This window comes from Trematomus bernacchii, unplaced genomic scaffold (assembly GCF_902827165.1).
Source record: "Trematomus bernacchii unplaced genomic scaffold, fTreBer1.1, whole genome shotgun sequence".
Classification (NCBI taxonomy): domain Eukaryota; kingdom Metazoa; phylum Chordata; class Actinopteri; order Perciformes; family Nototheniidae; genus Trematomus; species Trematomus bernacchii.
Window position 1 is genome coordinate 13,293,390 of NW_022987727.1, and position 21,248 is coordinate 13,314,637.

The following is a 21,248-nucleotide window of genomic DNA, read 5'->3' on the forward strand; positions in this document are numbered from 1 at the left end:
TACTAATCTACCCGCACAATTTTTCTCTGGTGTCGGAATGTCTTGCGATGTTGGTAAATTCTTAAAAAACAAAACACCATTTAATTTCGGGTTGAAATGTGTTGTAACTGCGTTACTGAGAATTGTTACGGGTAGTATATTACCCAAATTTCATTAGTAATGCGTTACATTACTTCGTTATAGCAAAAAGTAATACATTACTGTAACTCCGTTACTTTTGTAACGTGTTACACCCAACACTGGTGGCGACTCGTCATTAGGGGCAGGTACAGCCCCACCTAGTGTCAGCAGAAAGTAATGAAAATAATAATTCCAAAAATATGCAAAAAGAAAATATGTTAAAATATATTTTAAGATCATGTTTAGTCGTCTAATTCGTCTGTACATTGCTGTTTTAGTCTGCGTTCTTCTAATTAGTGTCCACAGTGTGCCTATTGAGCCGTGTTGAGCGATGTGGGGCAAGCCCCTCTCTCTGCTGTCAAAATGAATGGGTGCTGTAAAAACTACACTGCGCATGCTCAGAGTATTTTTCTATTCAATGTGCGCGTCAAAAAAATAATCACCAGTGGGGCCAGTGGCGGTTCAAGACCAATTTGACCAGTTATTTTCTGAGGGGGGCACAATAAATGCAGGATGAAAAAGACAAAGACAGTATGAAGTAATTGCGCATAAGAAAACAATGCAATACAGTTATTGGTATTTGTTTCAGTACACATATTTATTTCAGATACTTATAGTTACCGTTTTTACGCTCTAATGGGTCCGACTAGAATGACAAATAGCGTTAGTTCCGCCTATTCCGTCAGCCAAGAAATCGTTTAATCATAAACCTTTTTTTTTTTTTCATTTTCAAAGTCAGTGTTAGGGGGGCACTGGGTTCTTTACTGAAACTCTGCCTTCATTAACTCGGCCATGATGAAGTCTGTTCCTGGTCCCTTCCAATTCTGTGGTCTTTTTATCGCCTTTGTAACACCTCCTTATGATACGATCCTAATGACTGCGATCTATTCATTAATATCTTAATTTATCGTCAATTATTGGGTTTTCTGGTTCTTTTCTACAAAGCACATCCTTAAAGTGGCTTGACCATCGTGACTGCACATTTGTATATTTCTGGGTTTTCATTCTTATCTAAAACTTCTATTCTCTGCCTAGGTCCCTGGTCCCTCCGGAGATTCCTATGTTGCTTTTTGCATATCATTATGTGGAAATATTGTTACCGGTATGGCCAGCTTGTTCTTGATGCACATTTTGTACGGCCTTTGCCTGTTATCGTTCTGCTTTAACAGCGCGTGCCTGCCTGTCATCCTTATATAGGCTCTGTTTAGCATTCATGTCTTCAGTAACAATAAACTGAGAGTTCCTTCCATATAGTTCATCTTGCAGTCCAAGGAAGAACTGGTTCTCTACTTGTTTGTCTGCATCTAGGTGGTCCTCGCCATCTCTACCAGTATTGCTTCGTCATCTTTTCCTTGTCCTATCCAGTGTGTTTTACTGATACCCATAATTAGTAGTATAAAAAATGACCTGTCATGAATTAAAAAACCTTTGTAAACAGAAATATCTTTCTTATTTCAGAAAGTTCTGGACATTTTCACGCAACATTAAAATGTAAATGTTTTCGTGATGAACACCCATCAAAAAACCCATCAAGCATGTGCAGAGCTACTTGTGCAGCTATTGTATCAGGGTGTTATATAATACAAGTCCCCCCTACACACACACACTCTTTGTCTACACTGTGGCTCTCAGGGACTCCTGTGTGCACATAGACTACTTAAAATAGAGTTGGACACATATGTGTTCCCTCGTTACGTCTAGGCGTGTCTCTAGTGGGCATAGCGGGTTCTGGTTACACTTGAGAGGCTGAAGGGGCTTAATACTGCACAGACCCGGCAAAGGGCTTCACTCTTCCCTACTACAGTGGCACAGTAGCTGACCACCCTTTACCAGTCCTAAGGGAGCGTTTCATAGAAGAGCGTCACCATGCCTAAAGTTTCAGTGCCAGGTGAGTATCGGCAGAATGACTCGGTTTGAACGTTTACACTCATCTATACAAATAGCATTTGGATATCATTTTCAAGAGGTTTCTTTAAACGACTGCACAGATGAACTGAGACGGTGTTCACTAAAAATGTTCAATTCATTTTTATTATGCTCTTCCATTAGTTGTTTTGGCCAACATATGAATAACAAAAAAAACCTTGACCTTTCTGTCAAATGCTGCCCTCATGGCTGCTTGTTGGGATGCATGGAAAGAATAGAAGTGACTGGCAGAACCTGCAAATATGCTTTGAATGCATATTACAAGGGTCACGCCTCTTACTGTGTGTAACATAAACAGCTGTCAAGGAAATAAATTCCCATCTGTTAGCCATTGTTACATTGTCAGTCTAATGTATGGCACTGACAGCTTTAATGGCAGGTTCATTGGGGTTAAAATGCATATAGTTCCAATATGAAGTCCATACAGACTAATATATAGCCATCGCAAGGTGTCATTGTCTTCTCATAATTGGAAATAACTCAGTGGAAATTACATTTAACTTTGTGATTTGTGTGATTCCAATTCCAATTAAGCATTTTAAAGCATTTTAAATTCATATTATAAAACTCTAGGGTTATTTATCCAGTGAGGAATTGAGTATCAGCTGTCAACATGTCAAGAGAGGATGTTTGATGGATGTGAAGCGTTAGCAGATTCTCAAAGGTCAATTCTTACTTAGGTGTTTTTCATTTTTCTTCTTATCCCCAGTTTAAAAAACGCTTTATCATTACTACTAATAAAATGCTGTTCTAATGGTTGCTAATCCTAGACTTACCATATTGCCAGCTATGATGACACATTATGCCTTTAACAGTTTTTAAAATGGTAAAAAATAGAAATGCAATGGTCCAGCCAGCTGCTGCCTCAAGAGCTTGGTTTCACAACTAATAGGCGGTTGTAAGTATTGGTGGAGCGTGTTTTTCAGACTGTTTCCGCTTGTTGGTTATGTGGCGACAGGGATTCCACACCGGAGTTGTCGTGCAGTCCATGCAAGCAGCTTTAATGATCTGCCAAAGCAGAGCTGACAACAAATGTATCAATGATAAAACCCTGATCAGTCTTATATTAAAGGGCCAGATTGACCAAATACCATATTAGCCACACAAATTGTTTTAATTTCATTTAATGTGATAATTATATATATATTTAATTGATAGTTATCCTCGTTAAACAATCTCAAGAAACACGTCTTGGACGATAACTGTTAAATACTTTCCAGTTACTATAGTATACAGTCCCAACACAGATCAACACAGATCTTTTAATGTAGTTTTGTTTTTATTAACTTACTCCCTTTTAATTGCTGCTCGAGACATGACCACACTTATTTTGTTTCCCTTTAACCTGGACCGCCCCACCCTGACTGGGAATTTTTGCTTCCTCATCAGAGGGAGGAAGTGAGTATTGGGAAGACGAGAAGCATTTAAAAACCATGATTTACTGTATGGATAGATGTGAGACATCTAAAATATTCTTTTCCCGAAGCCTATTTGAATTCAACCTAGTAATATGGATCTTGGTAAATGAACTGGATGTTTACACCATACCATGTGAAATGGAAAAAATCGAATATACTGGGACTGGACACCATTTATTATATATTGTTCACATTCAATTTCAGTTCGATTTGTATCAGATGCCTTACAAACAGAGCATCATCAACACTAACTGAACTGAATGTGAACTTTTATATTTATAAATTACTCTTCCACCAAGCACCAATGCTTATCAGTTAGCAAAGCAACGCACAAACAAGATTTAATTGATCTTCAGGCTTGTTTGAGCCCGTTGAGGAATGCCAGGGAGAAACAGGAAATGCATCTTCACATGCACAGAGAGGTTTCATAATGCAGTCATAGAATCACATCACCTGAGTATCCTGCATATTTGATCCAAAACGTCACCATAAGGACTGAGACCACGAGATCATGCATGTATCGTGAAGATGCAATTACCATCTTGTCCAGCTGCTGTTATTTGAAACATTATGTAAAGTCATGTGTCCTCTCCATTATTCATCCTCAAACTGTATGTTACATTAATTCCACTTATCCATTCACCATTAAGTGTATGCATTGTACAGATATCTCATCTTAATTGCTCATTACCTTATCTTCTACAATTGCATGTATTTTTTTATGAGTATTCTATATTGCAAATGTATTAATAATAAAGGAAAGGTATAGTCTGTATCTAAAATGTAATAAATTAATAACTACAGCAGTAAAATTGTGTCATGCATTTACTGTCACACTGGTTTGTATTACCTTTCTAACCAATGCTTTTTCTAACACTCGCTTTCCTATTCCTGGTGGTACTACTTTCTTGTTGGGCGTAATCAGGTCAGAGTAAGTATCCAGGGTGAGAAGTGAAACCCTAAAATCTCTTTGGCGTTATATGCCATGTGTCTTAGAGTAGAAAGCCTTGGCTTGTGGCTAGATAGTGCATGTAACAAGTATAGTTTGAACTAAAGAGTAGTAAAGCAAGAAATGCCACTCATGTCGTTTCTTTTTTGCTTGTTGCGGAACTTCTTCATAGCTTGGTTCCTCTAGGACCGTGGCCCTCTTTTTTTGTCATTCTTTCAACATGAATTCTGATCAAATCATTTCACTACAGCCTGATAGATTGGGTGCAAATAACAATTACAATGATACAGTGAGAGATGATAAGAAAACTGGGTCTGTAATTAGTTTGAAGGTTTGAACCATGTCATATAATGTATAGTATTTCATATAGTGTGTGTCAGTGGTTTATCACTGTAGTGCTTGTAAGTGTAAAGTGACTTTAGTTGTTGAATCGATCTTTGGTCATGTATACAACGCATGTGCTGGAGTCTGTACACAGCAGGTTGGGTAATGTATGTGCATTTTTTCACGTCATAGATGTAGGATGTCATGTGCACCATTCATTCGTCAAGAAACTAAATAATTCTCCCGTCATATTCATGCAGCATAGATTAGAGGTCAAGAGCTTCTGCTTGTGGCTGCATGATTTGATTGAAGCAGAGTGAATTCCTGTTTTTAATCACACAAACATTTGCTGTGCCTGACAGAGACCGATGATAAGATGAGGGCCTTCGCGGAACAGGTCTTCGCGTCGGAGACCAAGGGTGAGGATGTCCGCGATGAGCTCTCTATATTTGATGTGGATGAGGACTGTCCCATCATGCACATGGAGATGGCCCACCATCTGCACACTGAGGATGATGCTGAGAAACGGTGAGATGGGAGATCACATGTTTTCAGTTTGTGCTTGTGTCTTAAGAAACTAATCAAACAATAAAATTAAATAATGTACTTTGAGGGAAACTTTTCAGATATGAAACAGTCTTTCTGTGGTTGCAGTGTGGCTGGTATGTGCAACCATGTTTGCATACCTTCCTTGTAACAGTGTCCTTAATAATTGACTAAGAAATTCTGCTGGATGACTTCATGTGTTTCAAATTGCTTTAACAACAAAACCTTTCAGACATTTTGACATTGGATGAAGCCAACCACCAAACCTTTCTTCTACTTGTCCACAGCAAGAGGCACCAGCGCTGCCACACCATGTCCCTGCCAGCAGCCTCTGCCAAGGCAGGTGGAGCCACTGTAGTGTCAGTGGAGGTGGAGACACCCACCTACCTGGAAGTACCTGACTTCCAGAGAGTGGCCATCATCGGAGACTACGCCTCCGGGGTAGGCCTACGCTTAATTTTCCTTCAAAGCTTGAGTGTGGGATTTTCACATAAATTAAAGTCTGTTAAGTTAAAGCCCAAACAAGTTCCCTGTTACTGAACACTGAGTTTATTTTTTTTCCTTTTCATCTGGAACTCTTAGGTTCAACCTTTAATAAGTATTAGCAAACAAATAAGTTCTTATCCTGTACCTTTTCTTCAAACTTGAAAGATGCTAATATGCTAACACTATTTTTATTAGTCTACTGAACATTCATCAAGATAACACATTATTTAGATATTTAAAGACTTACATTTGAGTTCACTTGACTTAAAATATGTTTTCTTTCTGGTGGGAAATACGCTTGTTTGGTTCTTTGCCCAAAGTTAAATGATGGATTCAACCTCTAGCAGCTAGCTAGCTTAGCCTAACATAACAACAGGAAACTGACCTCCTTTAAGTAAAAAAAAACATGTTTTGACAGCATTAATAGCATGTCACCAAAGCTTCCTAAACTAGAATTGGGTCAAGTTAACCTGGATACAGACTTTAAATGTCACTGACTAAACGTGTCTGTGGGTCAGTGGCCTTGAAGCCTCCCTCTCACTAACAGAGGCCCATGAATGGAGCTCATCTGAGAGCAGGCTGGGGTTTAAGTTTCATGACTGTAGGTTTGACATTTACAGGCAGAGAAACTTCTTTGAGGAGCTTATTGTTGTTTCTGGTTTATCCTACTTAACAGCTCACATTTGTTAAGATATATATCAAGAATACTGACCATAAAAAAATATATACTGTAACAGAAAGCACATGGTCGCTCATTGAATGCAGCATGTTGAATTAAACAGAAAAATAGGGACAGATAATGTTAACTTTAAGAAAATGCATTCCCTAATATTCCTTTACCCCTTCAAGCAAACCGCCACAAATCATTCATTACATTTTGTAGTAAGGCTTTTGCACAATTGTTGGGGCAGGTGGTTCATCTTGAAAGGAATGCCACAAATGTTGACATATAGCCACAACTTTCAAATATGTTACATCTTCTAAATCCACCCATCAGGTGACCATGGATGACTTTGAGCTGTCCTGTAAGGGTCTGTACCGTGCCTTGACCATCAGGGAGAAGTACATGAGGCTTGCCTTCCAGCGTTTCCCACGAACAACCTCCGAGTACCTGTGTGATATCGAGGGAGAGACCTTCAAACCTGAGGATCAGGTGCAGCCAGGTGAGGAGGAAAGCTCATTAGGATGGTGAACCTTGGGTTTAAATACATGAATTATCGATGTGTTTTCTTTACCATTGGGTATCCCTTATGAATCATGTGTATGGTACATCCATCAAGTGATTGAGGAAGTGTTATTAAAAAGGATGGAGTTGTCTTAAACTTGATAATGAACCATAAAATCTACTTCGGTAAGTAGTTTGTTATTTACTTTTTTATCTGCATTGACCAGAATACATTTCATACAAGCTGATTGTGCAGGAGAATAGACAATTATTGTTTATTGTTCTATAATGGGCTTAAAAAACACTCAAAAGTCTCTGAACACTTTCTTGACCTGGTCTCTAATGCCTATGGACTTCATCAGTAGAAAAAATTGGTAACATTCCACCTTTGCATCCGTCCATCAGTCTTCACAACTCCTCCAAAGAACGGAGAAGACCCCTTTGATACCAAGACCCTGCCAAAGAATCTGGGATACGTTGCTCGTATGAAGGATGGTGTCATCTTCGTGTACAACGACGCTGCTGCTGCCGATAAACATGAGCACAAAGACCTGCCCTGCCCCGACTACAACACCTTCATTGACGACATGAACTTCCTCATTGCTCTCATTGCACAGGGCCCAACGTGAGTCCTTTAAAATGGGTTGATTGCGTTGTTTAAAATGATTAGAACTGACATTTCTCAATAATCTCTGTTGTTCCTCCCAGGTTTGTTTTTTTCTAGTTCATTTTTTGTACAATACAGATCTTTTAATGTATGTCATGAGTCCCAGGGTTGATTTACTATTATATAATTTACCCAAGTTGTGCGAAAAAACCCAATAATTCCCTGATGGAAGTTGTTAATTTAAGAGAATAAACTTGGATATTCTTTGAGAATAAATTCATATATGTAAAAAATAAATATCACAAATTTACTAGAAAAAAATTGAATATTCTCTAAGATTATTAAAACATAGATATGCAATACAAAAAACTTCAATAGGGTTATAGTCACAAATAAAATAAAAACCTGGTAAAAAAATCTCCTAAATGCCTGATAGATTTAATCTAAAAAAACATCTGTTACCATCAATTCAGTTTATAACGTCAATCTCTTTTTCGCAAAATGACTCCCTTCTCTGGCTGCTTATCACATTTTAAAAATGTATCATAAGCCTCATACTTACGAACACTTATGAAACATATCTGCAAATCTGCTATTTGACAGCTGCATGTTTATAACCTCACAGTGAATCTAATGTGATAATGTGCTTCTCTTTGTTTTGCAGTAAGACTTACACTCACCGCCGTCTCAAGTTCATCCTGTCCAAGTTCAATGTGCACGAGATGCTGAATGAGATGGAGGAGATGAATGAGCTGAAGTCTAACCCCCACAGGGACTTCTACAACTGCAGGAAGGTAGCCATGAAAAGCATTTTGCATGGACACCGCATGTCTTTAGCTCCCTCTTGTGACCAAACATTGTTACTACAACACACCTCAGTGATCTTTCCTCTATCGTCTCTCTGTCCTTACAGGTGGACACCCACATCCACGCTGCCGCCTGCATGAACCAGAAGCACCTGCTGCGCTTCATCAAGAGGTCTTACCGCGTGGACGCTGACCGCATTGTGCACAAGCTGAACGGGAAAGAGGTCACCTTGAAGGAGCTCTTCGAGTCCCTTCACCTGCATCCTTATGACCTCACTGTGGACTCCCTGGATGTGCACGCTGTACGTTACTCACATGAAACATTGGGGGGTTTAGATTTGAATGGACAGAATAATTAAAACGCATTGCTACATATTGAATATCCAAAGGAAAGGAAATGAGAAACGGCCAGTCTCTGACTGTGTTAGAAAGCATCCTAGTATTTAATACCTTTGAAGAAGTACAGGTGTAAAGGCAGCTGAGAACAACGCCAAAGGTTTTATGATAAAAATAATGATAGTTTTTTTGTCACAATTTATTAAAACTATAGGATACTGGTAAGACATACAATAGATATGTTATTTTCTTACACAATTGATTTGGATAGAAAATGCCCAAACACAGCCATTGCAAAACTTGTATTCAAAACTACATCAGCACTCGAAAAGCACCAGCCCCCCTTAAAGGTCAAATGCCCTATGTGACCAAAAATATAACTGTCTAAAATGTAAACCCATGCTACACATTATAATCGGGCTAAAAGTTTTTCTGTAATCCTAGCGACAAACCAACAAACCGAACCAAAACATAACCCTTGGCGGATGTAAAAAATAAATCCCAATCCCAGTCCGATCGCCTCTTTTAACCTGCTGTGATTTAAGTGTCTTTTCTTGTCTCTTTGTTGTTTCCCTGAAGGGAAGACAAACCTTCCAGCGTTTCGATAAGTTCAACGCCAAATACAATCCCGTGGGAGCCAGTGAGCTGCGTGACCTGTACATGAAGACAGAGAACCACATTGGTGGAGAGTACTTTGCCACCATCATCAAGGTCAGTTTTTAATGAGATAAGAAACAAACAAAATCTAGAAGAATAGTCTATGATAATTACAGATCCATATTTGTCAAACCAAAATGACTTCCAGTTGGCACATGCAGTATGGTAGGCCAAAAAGAGATATGTCTATTTTTCTGCCAAATGTATCAACTATGTGCCAAGCTTCATGTGATCTGGTCCTGATTTGACCTTTTTGCTAACTAGGAAGTAGCAACTGACCTGGAGGATGCCAAGTACCAGTATGCTGAGCCTCGTCTGTCCATCTACGGCTGCAACCCCAGCGAGTGGGACAAGCTCTCTGGCTGGTTTGTCAAGAACAGAGTCTTCTCTCCACACCTCAAATGGATGATTCAAATTCCCAGGATCTAGTAAGTCTTCAATGTTGATTTCTTCTTTGCAGTTCGACACAACTGTGAGACAAATTATTAATCATGTTGAGACACATCTATTTGTACTCCCCTTAAAGGTCACCTATTATGCAAAATCCACTTTTTCATGTCTTTTATACATAAACATGTGTCCCCTCTGTGTAAAGAGATTCTGAAAGTTTCAGGAAAAAAGATTAGCTCACTTTTTGTCCTGATCCATTTATATAAAAACCTGTCTGAAAAGGAGCTGATCAGATTTTGCCCACTTTATGATGTCATAACGATTTTTTGGCTTGTGTAACCATTAGCCAATTAGTAACCCCCCCCCCACACACACACACCTTATAACCTGAATCTCCTCCTAGAGCACCATTGTGTTCTTTTTAACCAAATATCTCTCAGAGGGGCGTGGGGAGTGGCTCCTTATTTTCATCTAAAGTAACAGACAGAGAATCAGCACTTTTGAAACAGGGCTGAAACAGAGGGGATTATGGGATGCTGCAATGTTCTGTTTGGTGTTTCGAGCAAAGCACTTCAGAGATATGTTTGTATATATCCGAGACCTATAATATATTGATGAAAAACAGTGTAATAGGGGACCTTTAAAGTTTGAAAAAAGGCTCAAAATGAGTGAAAGATGTATAGAATTGATATCTAAAATGAGCTTTGTTCCGTCCCTCTTCTATCTTAGCGACGTCTTTAGAGAAAGGAACTTTGTGCCCCACTTTGGTAAGATGTTGGAGAACATTTTCCTTCCAGTGTTCCAGGCCACCATCGACCCACACTCCAACCCCGATCTCAGCATCTTCCTCCGGCATGTGAGTCATTAACAGTCGTGAAAAATAGATGCAAAATAAACCAAATTGTTTCTTGGTTATAGGATAGATTTCCCCACCATGAATTTGGGACTGTTTGAAAATGACTGGGGTGAAAGGGAGTACACCAGAATAAGCTCCAGAGTGAAGCTTCCTATTCCCTGTATAAATCACCGTTTGCCTCCTGGTGTGTAGGTGACAGGTTTCGACAGCGTGGACGATGAGTCCAAGCACAGTGGTCACATGTTCTGCTCCAAGAGCCCCAAACCAGAGGAGTGGGACATCGCCAAGAACCCCTCCTACACCTACTACATCTACTACATGTATGCCAACATCACAGTGCTTAACCAGCTCCGCAGGTCAGTAACTTTGTCTTTTTTATTAAATTGCAGGACCACGATTTTTCTTGATGTGTTTCCCCTCATTTATTCATATGTTATCTCTGTAAATATGGAAGCCCTGAGAGGCATGTGAGGGAAAAGTGTCTTCTGGCAATCCGCTTTCTAATTTGGATTGAAGTTATTTTATTTTATTGTGCTTTCTGAATTGTGTTTTAATAGGTGAACGATTTGCCAGCATAATCTTTCTAAGTTCCTTGATTTAAAAAAAAAAAAGTGTTACCTGGATCATTTTTGTAAATGTTTTTTTTCCATCTGTAAAAAAAAGGTTTGTTTGCTAGAAAGATATGACAGTAATGTTACATAACATGCTAACACAATATATATTTACTTGCTCTATTCAGATTTTGTGGAACAATTAACCTTTGACTGGACTAACACATTACTATTTTGTTATCCTATTGTGAACATGGAGTAGTGGTGCATTACAGCCCCATGTGGCTTGAGTGAGTAAGTCAGAAAACGACAAACAAAATGATCATGACCTAAAGGAATTTCATTAGCCAAAACCTTTTCCTGAGCTGTTTCACAAATGAAAACAAAATGTCAAGAACTAAGAAAGTTCCTGTGTCATACACACAGGAGAAATTAGTCTTCCTTCACATATCTACCTTCTGTGAAAATGTTCCCAGTGAGTTTGTTGTAAAACATTTGTTTATCATCTGGTTTCCAGAGAGAGGGGAATGAACACTTTCACGTTCAGGCCTCACTGCGGTGAAGCCGGAGCTGTCACCCATCTGCTGGCTGCCTTCATGACTGCTGACAACATCTCTCACGGCCTCAACCTCAAGAAGGTCAGTTCTCCAGTCACTTACTATGAAGTCAATTCAGCTTCACTTAGTGGAGACCACCATAGCTGCATTTAGTATACCATTCATACTTTAAACAAAGAAAACGTAGTTAGTGAATTATTTATTCTCGAATGGGTTTTCTTATTTGGATAAAAGTTTGAATGTAAGACAAGTCTGGAATGAAAACCTGTTAACCAGGGAGAGGAGCACCTTTATGGAAATAAAGGTGGGTTTCCAAAATGTTATGGCTACCAATATTCTTTTTAACTTTAAGGCACAATGCAGAGGTGCCGGCATTACATTTGGAAATATAATCAGGCACTAGAAGCACCCTATTATTTTATGTTGTAATGCTCTACCTCAATGACAACTTGTATTGTTCTAACAACCTTACACACATCTTCTGTATTCTCCGCACCCAATTCAATATTATAACAGACCTACTCCTTTAATCTGGAGGCAAAACAAACATTTACAAATAAAACATGTTCTTGATATAAATCATGTTCTTTCTCAATATATGGTATTTTAATATCTCTGATGAAGGATATTAAGACCCCATTCTTAAAGAAGTCCCATTTTCAAAAGGCTTAATGTCTGAAATATAGATCCAAATGGGTGTTGTCCTGGATCGTACTTAATATACATTGTATTGATGTTCAGGCTTTAGCTGTATTCATTTATATTGCACTTTCACTTTCATATTGAAAACTAATAAACTGTTCTGTAAATACGGCAGTGTTAGCCAGCCAACTGCAGTCCTTTGGCGAGAAAATGTTAAACCAGTGGAGTAATACATTACTTATTACCTGTAAACAAATGTTCCTTATTTATTATGCTTTGAGCCCTGGGAACAGCCTGAGAAAGTGTTGAAAACCTTAAAAGTCAATGTTAAAAAACCTGGCCGTTGATAAGAAAGGCTTATAGACATTTTAACAATATTTTTAAATATTCTTCTTTAAGCTGTTTATTACTATACCATACCTTATAGCTTTTAAATCAATTTTATAACATTTTTATAATTTGTATTGCTCCCTGTAAATTTGTCTTGAATTGCAAAATTGTTATCATTTCTTTTTTACATGGTTTGCACTGATGTGTCTTGATTTCAGTTTGTCAATCACCTGTGAAACCCTGTTAACTGCATTCACTTGTATCAAAGATGCTATAGAAACAAAGTTTGATTCATTGAGTGAAAATCACAGATATACCAGACCTTGACAAATAATATCCCAAATTGACTGAGCTATATCTTGTAAACTGATCATATATCTATCGCTCTTCCCTACCCAGAGTCCTGTGCTGCAGTACCTGTACTACCTGACCCAGATCCCCATCGCCATGTCCCCTCTCAGCAACAACAGCCTGTTCCTGGAGTACGCCAAGAACCCGCTTCTGGAGTTCCACCAGAAGGGCCTGATGGTTTCTCTGTCCACAGACGACCCCATGCAGTTCCACTACACCAAGGTCTGAGCCCATGGAGGGAGGGGACAATGGTGCATGCTGTGCTGAATATAATAAGTATTGTATTGCATCTATAAATGATTACATTTTGTTGTACTTACATTGTACATGCAAAGTAATGTTCAGCACACTCAAATGGAAATAGAGTTGGATCTGCATTGAATGAACATGCAGTGTAAGCATACAGTATAACGGGTTTATGCAGAAAATCCGCTGTAAAATACTGTCTTCCACACTTAATGACAAACCTCAATCGGGTGGTAGCTTTGTCTACAGGATGTCTTTTACGCCTCAGGAGCTTGAAGTTGGAGTGATGATCCAAATATCAGAGTCTGTTCTTTATGTCCACAGGAACCCCTGATGGAAGAGTACGCCATTGCAGCCCAGGTCTTCAAGCTCAGTACCTGCGACATGTGTGAGATCTCCAGGAACAGCGTCATCCAGAGCGCGTTGTCTGATGAGGTAACACAGCTGACAGAGAGCTTTAATGGAATACTTTAGCCTTACAAATTATGATTTGTATATAAATCAGAATAAGAATCAGAATCGGGTTGATTACCGAGTAGGTTTACACATACGAGGAATTTGGCAGGGGGGAGTGTGTGGGAGAGAAACTCCCTCAGGAGGGAACTTTGGGATTTAAGCCTTTGCAGAACATTTACATGCACACAAAGCTATATGACACACTACAGGAAAGGGAAACCCCCCAAAAGTATAAGAGGACCTCTTTCAATATAATAGATTACACATCCAATCCACATTTAAGGGATTTTATTCTCACAACAAAATGTGCTTGTGGTTCTTTCCGTGTTCCAGGAGAAGAAACAATTCCTGGGTGACCATTACCTGAAGGAGGGTCCGGAGGGCAACGATATCCGTAAAACCAACGTGGCCCAGATCCGTATGGCCTTTCGCTATGAGACCCTGTGCTACGAGCTCCACCGCATCCAGGAGGGCATGAAGTCTGAGTAAACACACTCAAACTCATCTCTTTGATCTGATGTAGAAAAGTATCTTCATTTGTCTTTCACAGTAACTCTTAAGAAACTGAATCTTAAAGAAACTTGAGCCTCTAACACACTAATGTTCTCTCCTTTGGAGGAGGAAACTTTTTGTCTTCACTTTATATAATCTGCACACCTTCTTCAATTGATCTGTACATCATAGTATGAGTATTCCATGTGGAGAAACATCATGTATGAGAATGAAAGGAAATAAAATGTAAAATGAGAAGAGTCTTTTGTGGTTGCTTCCATATTTCATAAAGGAATCAGGATTACATTGCAACAATATTTACTTGATAGCAGGATCTAGTCTTGTGTTGATTTTGTGACTTAGCTTTCCTTATAAGCTCTAAATGAGTCTCCTTTAAGAGTTTAGCTGCATATACATTTAGCTGTATCAGCAGAATGAAAGGGGAACATGTACATGAGTAATGAACGTATTGGTCTGAGTTGTTGCACAGTGCATCACTTTTTCTGTTAGTTATAGACTGAGCTTTCACGGTGTCTGTCATTCCAATGAAGAGACACCCCTAATTTTATTGAACATCGAAACTGGAACAACTGGAACAACAAAGGTTAACATTTGCTATATCTTAGCTAGATCTTGTTCCCAATATATCCTGTTTGATTGATTTAAGTCTTGGATTTCTTTGAAAGGTTTAAATGACTAAAGTAAGGACTTAAAAGTCGAGACAACTTGAAAGGATATGGCGTTCCACTAAACTTGAAGAATCTCATTTAATTTGGCATATTACTCTCAATGAATATAAGAAAGCACTGCGTAAAGCGAGAGCAGCTTACTACTCTTCATTAAAGGTGGGGTAGGTAATTTTGGAGAAACCAGCTCGAGTGCGCTAGAATTTGAAAATACACAGCCGGAAAAAATCTGCTACTTCCTTACAGAGCCCCTCCTCCAACACACACAAACGCGCACATGACCAATGAGGGCACGAGATAAGTTTGTGCACAGATGGAAGGCTGACAGGCAGGTAGGCCATCCAGTTATTTTAGCCGGGCCGGCTAAAATGATTGGTCGTGCTTTTTACAGTATTACGGCTTCCACAGATGACATTTTTTAATGGATTTTTTGTCAAAGCACTTAAGATATTCATTGCTATCGGGATGTTAAGAGCATTCCATGGAATATAACAAAAAGTGTATCTCGAGCCGGTTTCTCATACTTACCTAACCCACCTTTAATAGATGAAAATAAGAATAATGCAAGATTTCTTTTCAGCACTGTAGCCAGGCTGACAGAGAGCCACAGCTCTATTCAGCCTTCTATTCCCATAGCACTCATACCCCATTCACACCAACGGTGTTTCGGGGCCGGTTCGGTGCTGGTGCTTGAAAAGCACCGGGTTTTCCTGTTCACACCGCAGCGGAGCAGCCTCTAAACTCCGGAATCCGGTTCGTTTCGAGCACCAAAAAGTTGTCCGTGTAGAAGCAAGAACCGCATACGTCACGCTTACGTCGGAGGGGGGCGAGATTAACCTGAGCTAACAGTTAAGGCGAGTACGGCAAATAAAAGTTGTAACAAACAGTAGTGCTGAGCAAAGTGACTAGAACGCAACCACACACTTGTTAAAAAAAAACACACTTTATAAAGTCAGGCAACACTAACCAGGCTTCGTGTGATTCTGTTTATTTGTACCTTACTTTGACCATCCGTTCGCTGTTATTGATCATTGTGGAGAGCAGGCAGACGTTTTGTTTGTTATTATAGCAGCTATCGGATGGAATCAATGCATGGGCTGCACAGGTTGTCATGTCCGACTATCACAAGTAGAATCATAATGAAAAATACGCCGGTAAAAAGTGCCTGGAGAAAACGGCTTAGCAAGTAGTCAGTTTAGCTTCGGTTGCTATGCTAACATCACCCATGTTATACCAGAGAAACTTTCATAACAGCGTTGTGATGCCAAACAGCGTCAATTCAGACTGACACACATTCACATAAAGGGAACTGGGGATATGTAACAGCTGCTTGTGTGACAGTCAGACAGTGAATACTTTAGAGCCGTGTGAGCTAACCCGGAGCTAACGGGAGAATACACTCGTGGAAGAGCAGCAGCACTGCAGCGGTCGGTAAATGCCGCTGAAACACATTAATAAACAATGAACCACGGCACTCTGGATAAAAGTATAAGGTTGGAGAAGTCGTTATTTAATTTAATCTGGCTTCGTATGATTAAAAGCAACGCAGTCCCCGGCCCGTTGTTGTTGTGAGCAGGGGCGGACTGGGACTACAAATCAGCCCGGGACTCTCGACTGGCCCACTTCGGTACCGCCGGCCCACCTCGGTAAATTATCAACGGGGGGGTGCTAGTGAGTTATCCGAGCGGCCCACATCGTCCGGCCGGCCCACTTCAGTACCGGCCCATCGGACCCGAACGTCCCGATGGCCAGTCCGCCCCTGGTTGTGAGGTGAGCTCCGTTGGGGAGAAAATCAGCGACGTAAACTGTGACGTCATGACGCAGCAGCGGCAGCGCCAGTCGGGCTCTGAGCGGTGTGAAAAGAGCCGGAGCTAAACCGAAGTACCGGTTCTGAACCTGAAAAGCTCTAGCACGGAGCTTGAACCGGAGTTGCGTTGGTGTGAAAGGGGTATCAGTAGTAATGATTTGATGTGCTTTTTTAATGATAAAATTGTTACTCTTAGAAACAAAATTAATGACCTCTTGCCTTTGACCAGTTATCAACAGCTCCCGGAAACATAAGTTCTAATATTACACTAGATAGAAAATTAGAATGCTTTTCAGCCATAAACCTTGAACAATTGAATTCAATTATTCTTTCTTCTAAACCATCAACGTGTATCTAAAGGCCGCTACACACCCACCTGAGACCAAAGAACGCGTACCGAAGGCGTCCCGACTTTTACGTCAGCTACGTCGCCTGCATCGGCTATGCCGCCCGCTACGCCGTCCGCCTACGAACACACCGCAAATACTTCAGTCGACGAGTGGCAATAACTGTCCTTACCAGCAGGCAGCGGTAGTGTGAACAGCCAATCAGAGTGATTGCTTGGGCCGACTTTCTCTGACCTCCCGTGGCCGATTCAACATGTTGAATCGGCTGCGGGAGGTGTGAAAAGGTGCCGTAAAGAGACGACGGTGCGGGACACACCAACCTGAGTAGGGCGCCGCGAATGCCCGACTGCCTCTGACGGCCTCTGACTCCCAAAATCTGGTTGGTGTGTAGCCAGCTTTAGACCCGATTCCAACTAAGCTGTTAAAGGACGTTTTTCCATTAATTAACACTTCTTTATTAAATATTATGAATATGTCTTTATTATCAGGCTATGTTCCACAATCATTCAAAGTAGCAGTGATAAAACCTCTTCTTAAAAAGCACAACCTCGATCCAGAGGTTTTAGCCAACTATAGACCTATTTCTAATCTTCCGTTCCTCTCCAAAATTCTTGAGAAAGCAGTCGCAAAACAGTTGTGTGATTACTTAAAGGAGAGGTGTCATGGCCATTTCCACTGATCATAATTCCATTGTTGAGGTCTACTAAAATAGATTTATACTGTGCATTTTTCCAAACTCACATTGGTTTCTCATACAGCATCTCTTTAAACTACTTGTATTCACTGAATTTCACTCTCTGCCTTTAACGGCTCGTTGTAGCTCCAATAGCTCCAGCCCCCACCCTCCCTGTGAGCACAGTGTGCTCTGATTGGTCGGGACGTTGTGAATCGCGCTGAGCTCCGTGGAGGTGTTGTTTCCTTGTTTAGGATACACAGCCAAACACAGCCAAACTCATCCTGAGCACACACAAAGTCACATCCGAAGTAAAAACAATAAGTGTGGCTTGATATTGAGTAAGAAAAAGGTTGATAAACGCTGTGAGAATGGGTCTGCAGAGAGAATTTTGCCGCGATCCCAACTGTCTGTTATCAGCTTGCAGCCAGGGAGGACAAATCAGCTGAGCTGCCTGCTCCCTGCACACAGATGTGTGTGTGAGGAAGTCCGTGGATTGGTCAATTTGGACCAATCAGCGGGGGCTTAACGTAACGGCTCCGCGGACGTAACGTAACGGCTCCACGGATTGGTCCATTTCGTTCCGGGTACGGCTTGACATCATGCCGTCCCGGAAGAATCAAATGGACAATGACGTATCTCCAACGAGGCGTTTTGGGGAGGTATTTTCTGTGTTAGAGTTTTACTCACTATAGGGTGTACTTTGAGGGTTTTGGCTCTTGACTCAAGACTCAAATCAAATCAAGTTTTATTTATATAGCACATTTTTAAATTATTTTTGGTCGAGCCAAAGTGCTTTACATATAATAAAAATACCCTACAGTAAAGACACTTTACAGCAAATACAACAGCACAGTTTGTTCAGAATATCAGTATGAGAAAAACGACACCCTCTGTCCTTAGACCCTCACATCGTACAAGGAAAAACCTACACTTCAATGGGAAAAATGGGAGAAACCTTGGGGAGAGCAACAGAGGAGGGATCCCTCTCCCAGGACGGACAGACGTGCAATAGATGCCGTGTGTAAATCGAAGAGATAATACATTTTAAAGCGTAGGTAGACCGAATGTTTGGAAATGCATGTGTCTATAATAAGAAGATGAATCCACGAAGATGTCAACAACAATCCTGTGGAAGCCATCAGGGAAGCAGCATGACGAGACCCAGGCAGGACCGCAGAGGCAGGCCCAGCCACGACCCGAAGTCCACGACTTAATCCAGAACTCAGGATAGAGGATCCTCAAGGACTTAAAAACGTGGATGACCTTAAACTTTTTGATGTTAAACACGGCCAAAACTGAAGTTATTGTACTCCGCCCAAAGACTCTACGAAACAAAAAAGATATATTATCTATGGATGGCATTGATTTGGCCTCCAGTGAGACTGTGAGGAATCTTGGTGTTATATTTGATCAGGATTTATCCTTTAACGCCCACATAAAATCAATCTCAAGGACCGCCTTTTTTCATCTACGTAACATAGCAAAAATCAGGCATATCTTGCCTCAAAACAATACAGAGAAACTAATCCATGCATTTGTTACTTCAAGGCTGGATTATTGTAACTCTTTATTATCAGGGTGTACCAAGAAGTCAGTTAAGTCGCTTCAGCTGATTCAAAATGCTGCAGCACGTGTACTAACTAGAGTTCGGAAAAGGGACCACATTACTCCTGTTCTGGCTGCCTTACACTGGCTCCCTATAGAACACAGGATAGAATTTAAAATTCTTCTTCTCGCCTACAAAGCCCTTAATGGGCAGGCGCCATCTTACCTTAAAGAACTCATTATACCCTACTGTCCTACTAGGGCATTGCGTTCCAAGAATGCAGGGTTGTTGGTTGTTCCTAGAGTCTCTAAAAGTACAATGGGAGCCAGAGCCTTTTCTTATCAAGCTCCACTTTTGTGGAATCAGCTTCCAGTTTGTGTTCGGGCGGCAGACACCCTATCCGTTTTTAAGAGTGCGCTTAAGACCTTCCTTTTTGATAAAGCTTATAGTGTTGACAGTTCTGCTGTTTAAGTGGCCGTGTCATACCTGACCTTTACCTCACCTCTATTAAGCTTACCATTGATAAAAAGATGCTAAATTGGCTGTGAATGGAAAGGATGGATGTTTCCTTCATGTTGTTTCAGGCATATGAAACCAGGCATGAGAAACTAGACAGAACATCCTGAACTTTTGACCTATACACACAAAACATTCTAGATGGTGCAATAAAAGCGTAAAAGTTCCTGCTACCATTCTGAAAAGGCGCTTGTGGTTTTTGACACCTTGAGAGCGGTTACAGCGGGTATGAAGACAATGAGGCACAGGATTCAGGCAGCCTACACACAGATTCGAATCAACTTCCTGGGCCAGCGAATCGTAGAGACAAGCTGTCCTTATTTGTCTCTGTTAATAAATGAAGTCTCTGTTAATGAATTCAATTATAAAGTTTGCATATTTGAAATTGAAATGTTTAAAGAAAATAATTTGATTCTAAAAACATGACATTGACAATGTGTTCTGCTTTCATGAAAAATGTTCATATTCCCTCTCTTTAAAATTACATATCAGTACTATAAGTTTGTATTTGTTTAATTTTTAAACCTTACATTTTTTAATGTTCAATAATTAAAAGTTGAACAGTTGTGACCTCCTTCTGATTGAAAGAGAAGGGAGGAGGAAGAGGACTATAAAGAAGGATGGAGAAGAAGGAACGTGACCGCTTTAGGATTTGACTTGTGAACCTGTTGCTATTGTATTTTGACTTGGTGTCTTTGTTATTTTTTAAGGATTCTTTTAATCCTCAATTTTTGTTAAAACCTTAATAAAACCGGTTTGTACTTTGTACATTTCGACCCAATTCCTGGTCTCTCTCGTGGTTTCTGAAGGTATCTGCTTGGTCTTAGAGTGAGGTAAGAACACCCTTCCTTGGAAAAGGCTGACATTAGTTGATAATTTGGATTTTAAATTTTTTACGGGGAATAGAAACTCTGCTAAGGTTAAACTATAGTTTCACATTGGTTACTGTGGTTGAGGTGGTTTTGATTAATGTTGAAATATGACATATGCTCTGCTGATGTGGTAATATCACTGCTGTGATATTAAATATTTGACTCTGGCTGGTGATGTGACTGCTGTGACATTAATGTTTGACTCTGGCTGTGTTTGATATTACATTTGCATTGTTTTGATTGATATATTTGGGGATCCAGAGAGGGTGGGGTTAGAGACTGTGGGTTCTGAAGCTGCCCTAATTACCAGGGAGTCTCCCATTAACAGAGGGATTCTCCTCCTGGGGCAGTTTAGATACTGCTCTGGGGTTCTACCAGCCCACCAACACCTACTGTATTACACTATACACACCGTTTTGCTATCCTGGCGGTCGGAGACCGACGCTTTAGTGCCTGAAATAAGTGATACGACGGGCAGTTTGGTGTTAGAGGCCACGCTGTAAACGCCCCCCTAAGCAGATTACGTTGATCTTGCGTGTAGATTCTGGGGGGTTTAGTCCTAAAAAGATTGGACGGCCGTTCACCGG

The 21,248-nt window shown here is 40.4% G+C and overlaps 1 protein-coding gene across 1 annotated transcript; it reads left to right on the forward strand.

Moving 5' to 3' along the window:
- Positions 1–1,893: 1,893 nt before the first annotated feature.
- ampd1 lies at positions 1,894–14,471 on the forward strand. The gene is made up of 16 exons (XM_034144583.1): positions 1,894–2,008; positions 4,390–4,395; positions 5,100–5,265; positions 5,571–5,724; positions 6,767–6,932; positions 7,340–7,559; positions 8,206–8,335; positions 8,455–8,649; positions 9,263–9,394; positions 9,605–9,768; positions 10,460–10,586; positions 10,779–10,942; positions 11,655–11,775; positions 13,066–13,239; positions 13,588–13,698; positions 14,053–14,471. Exons 1-16 carry the CDS (start codon positions 1,987–1,989, stop codon positions 14,206–14,208), a joined length of 2,208 nt encoding a protein of 735 aa, XP_034000474.1. The 5' UTR covers positions 1,894–1,986; the 3' UTR covers positions 14,209–14,471.
- Positions 14,472–21,248: the final 6,777 nt, after the last annotated feature.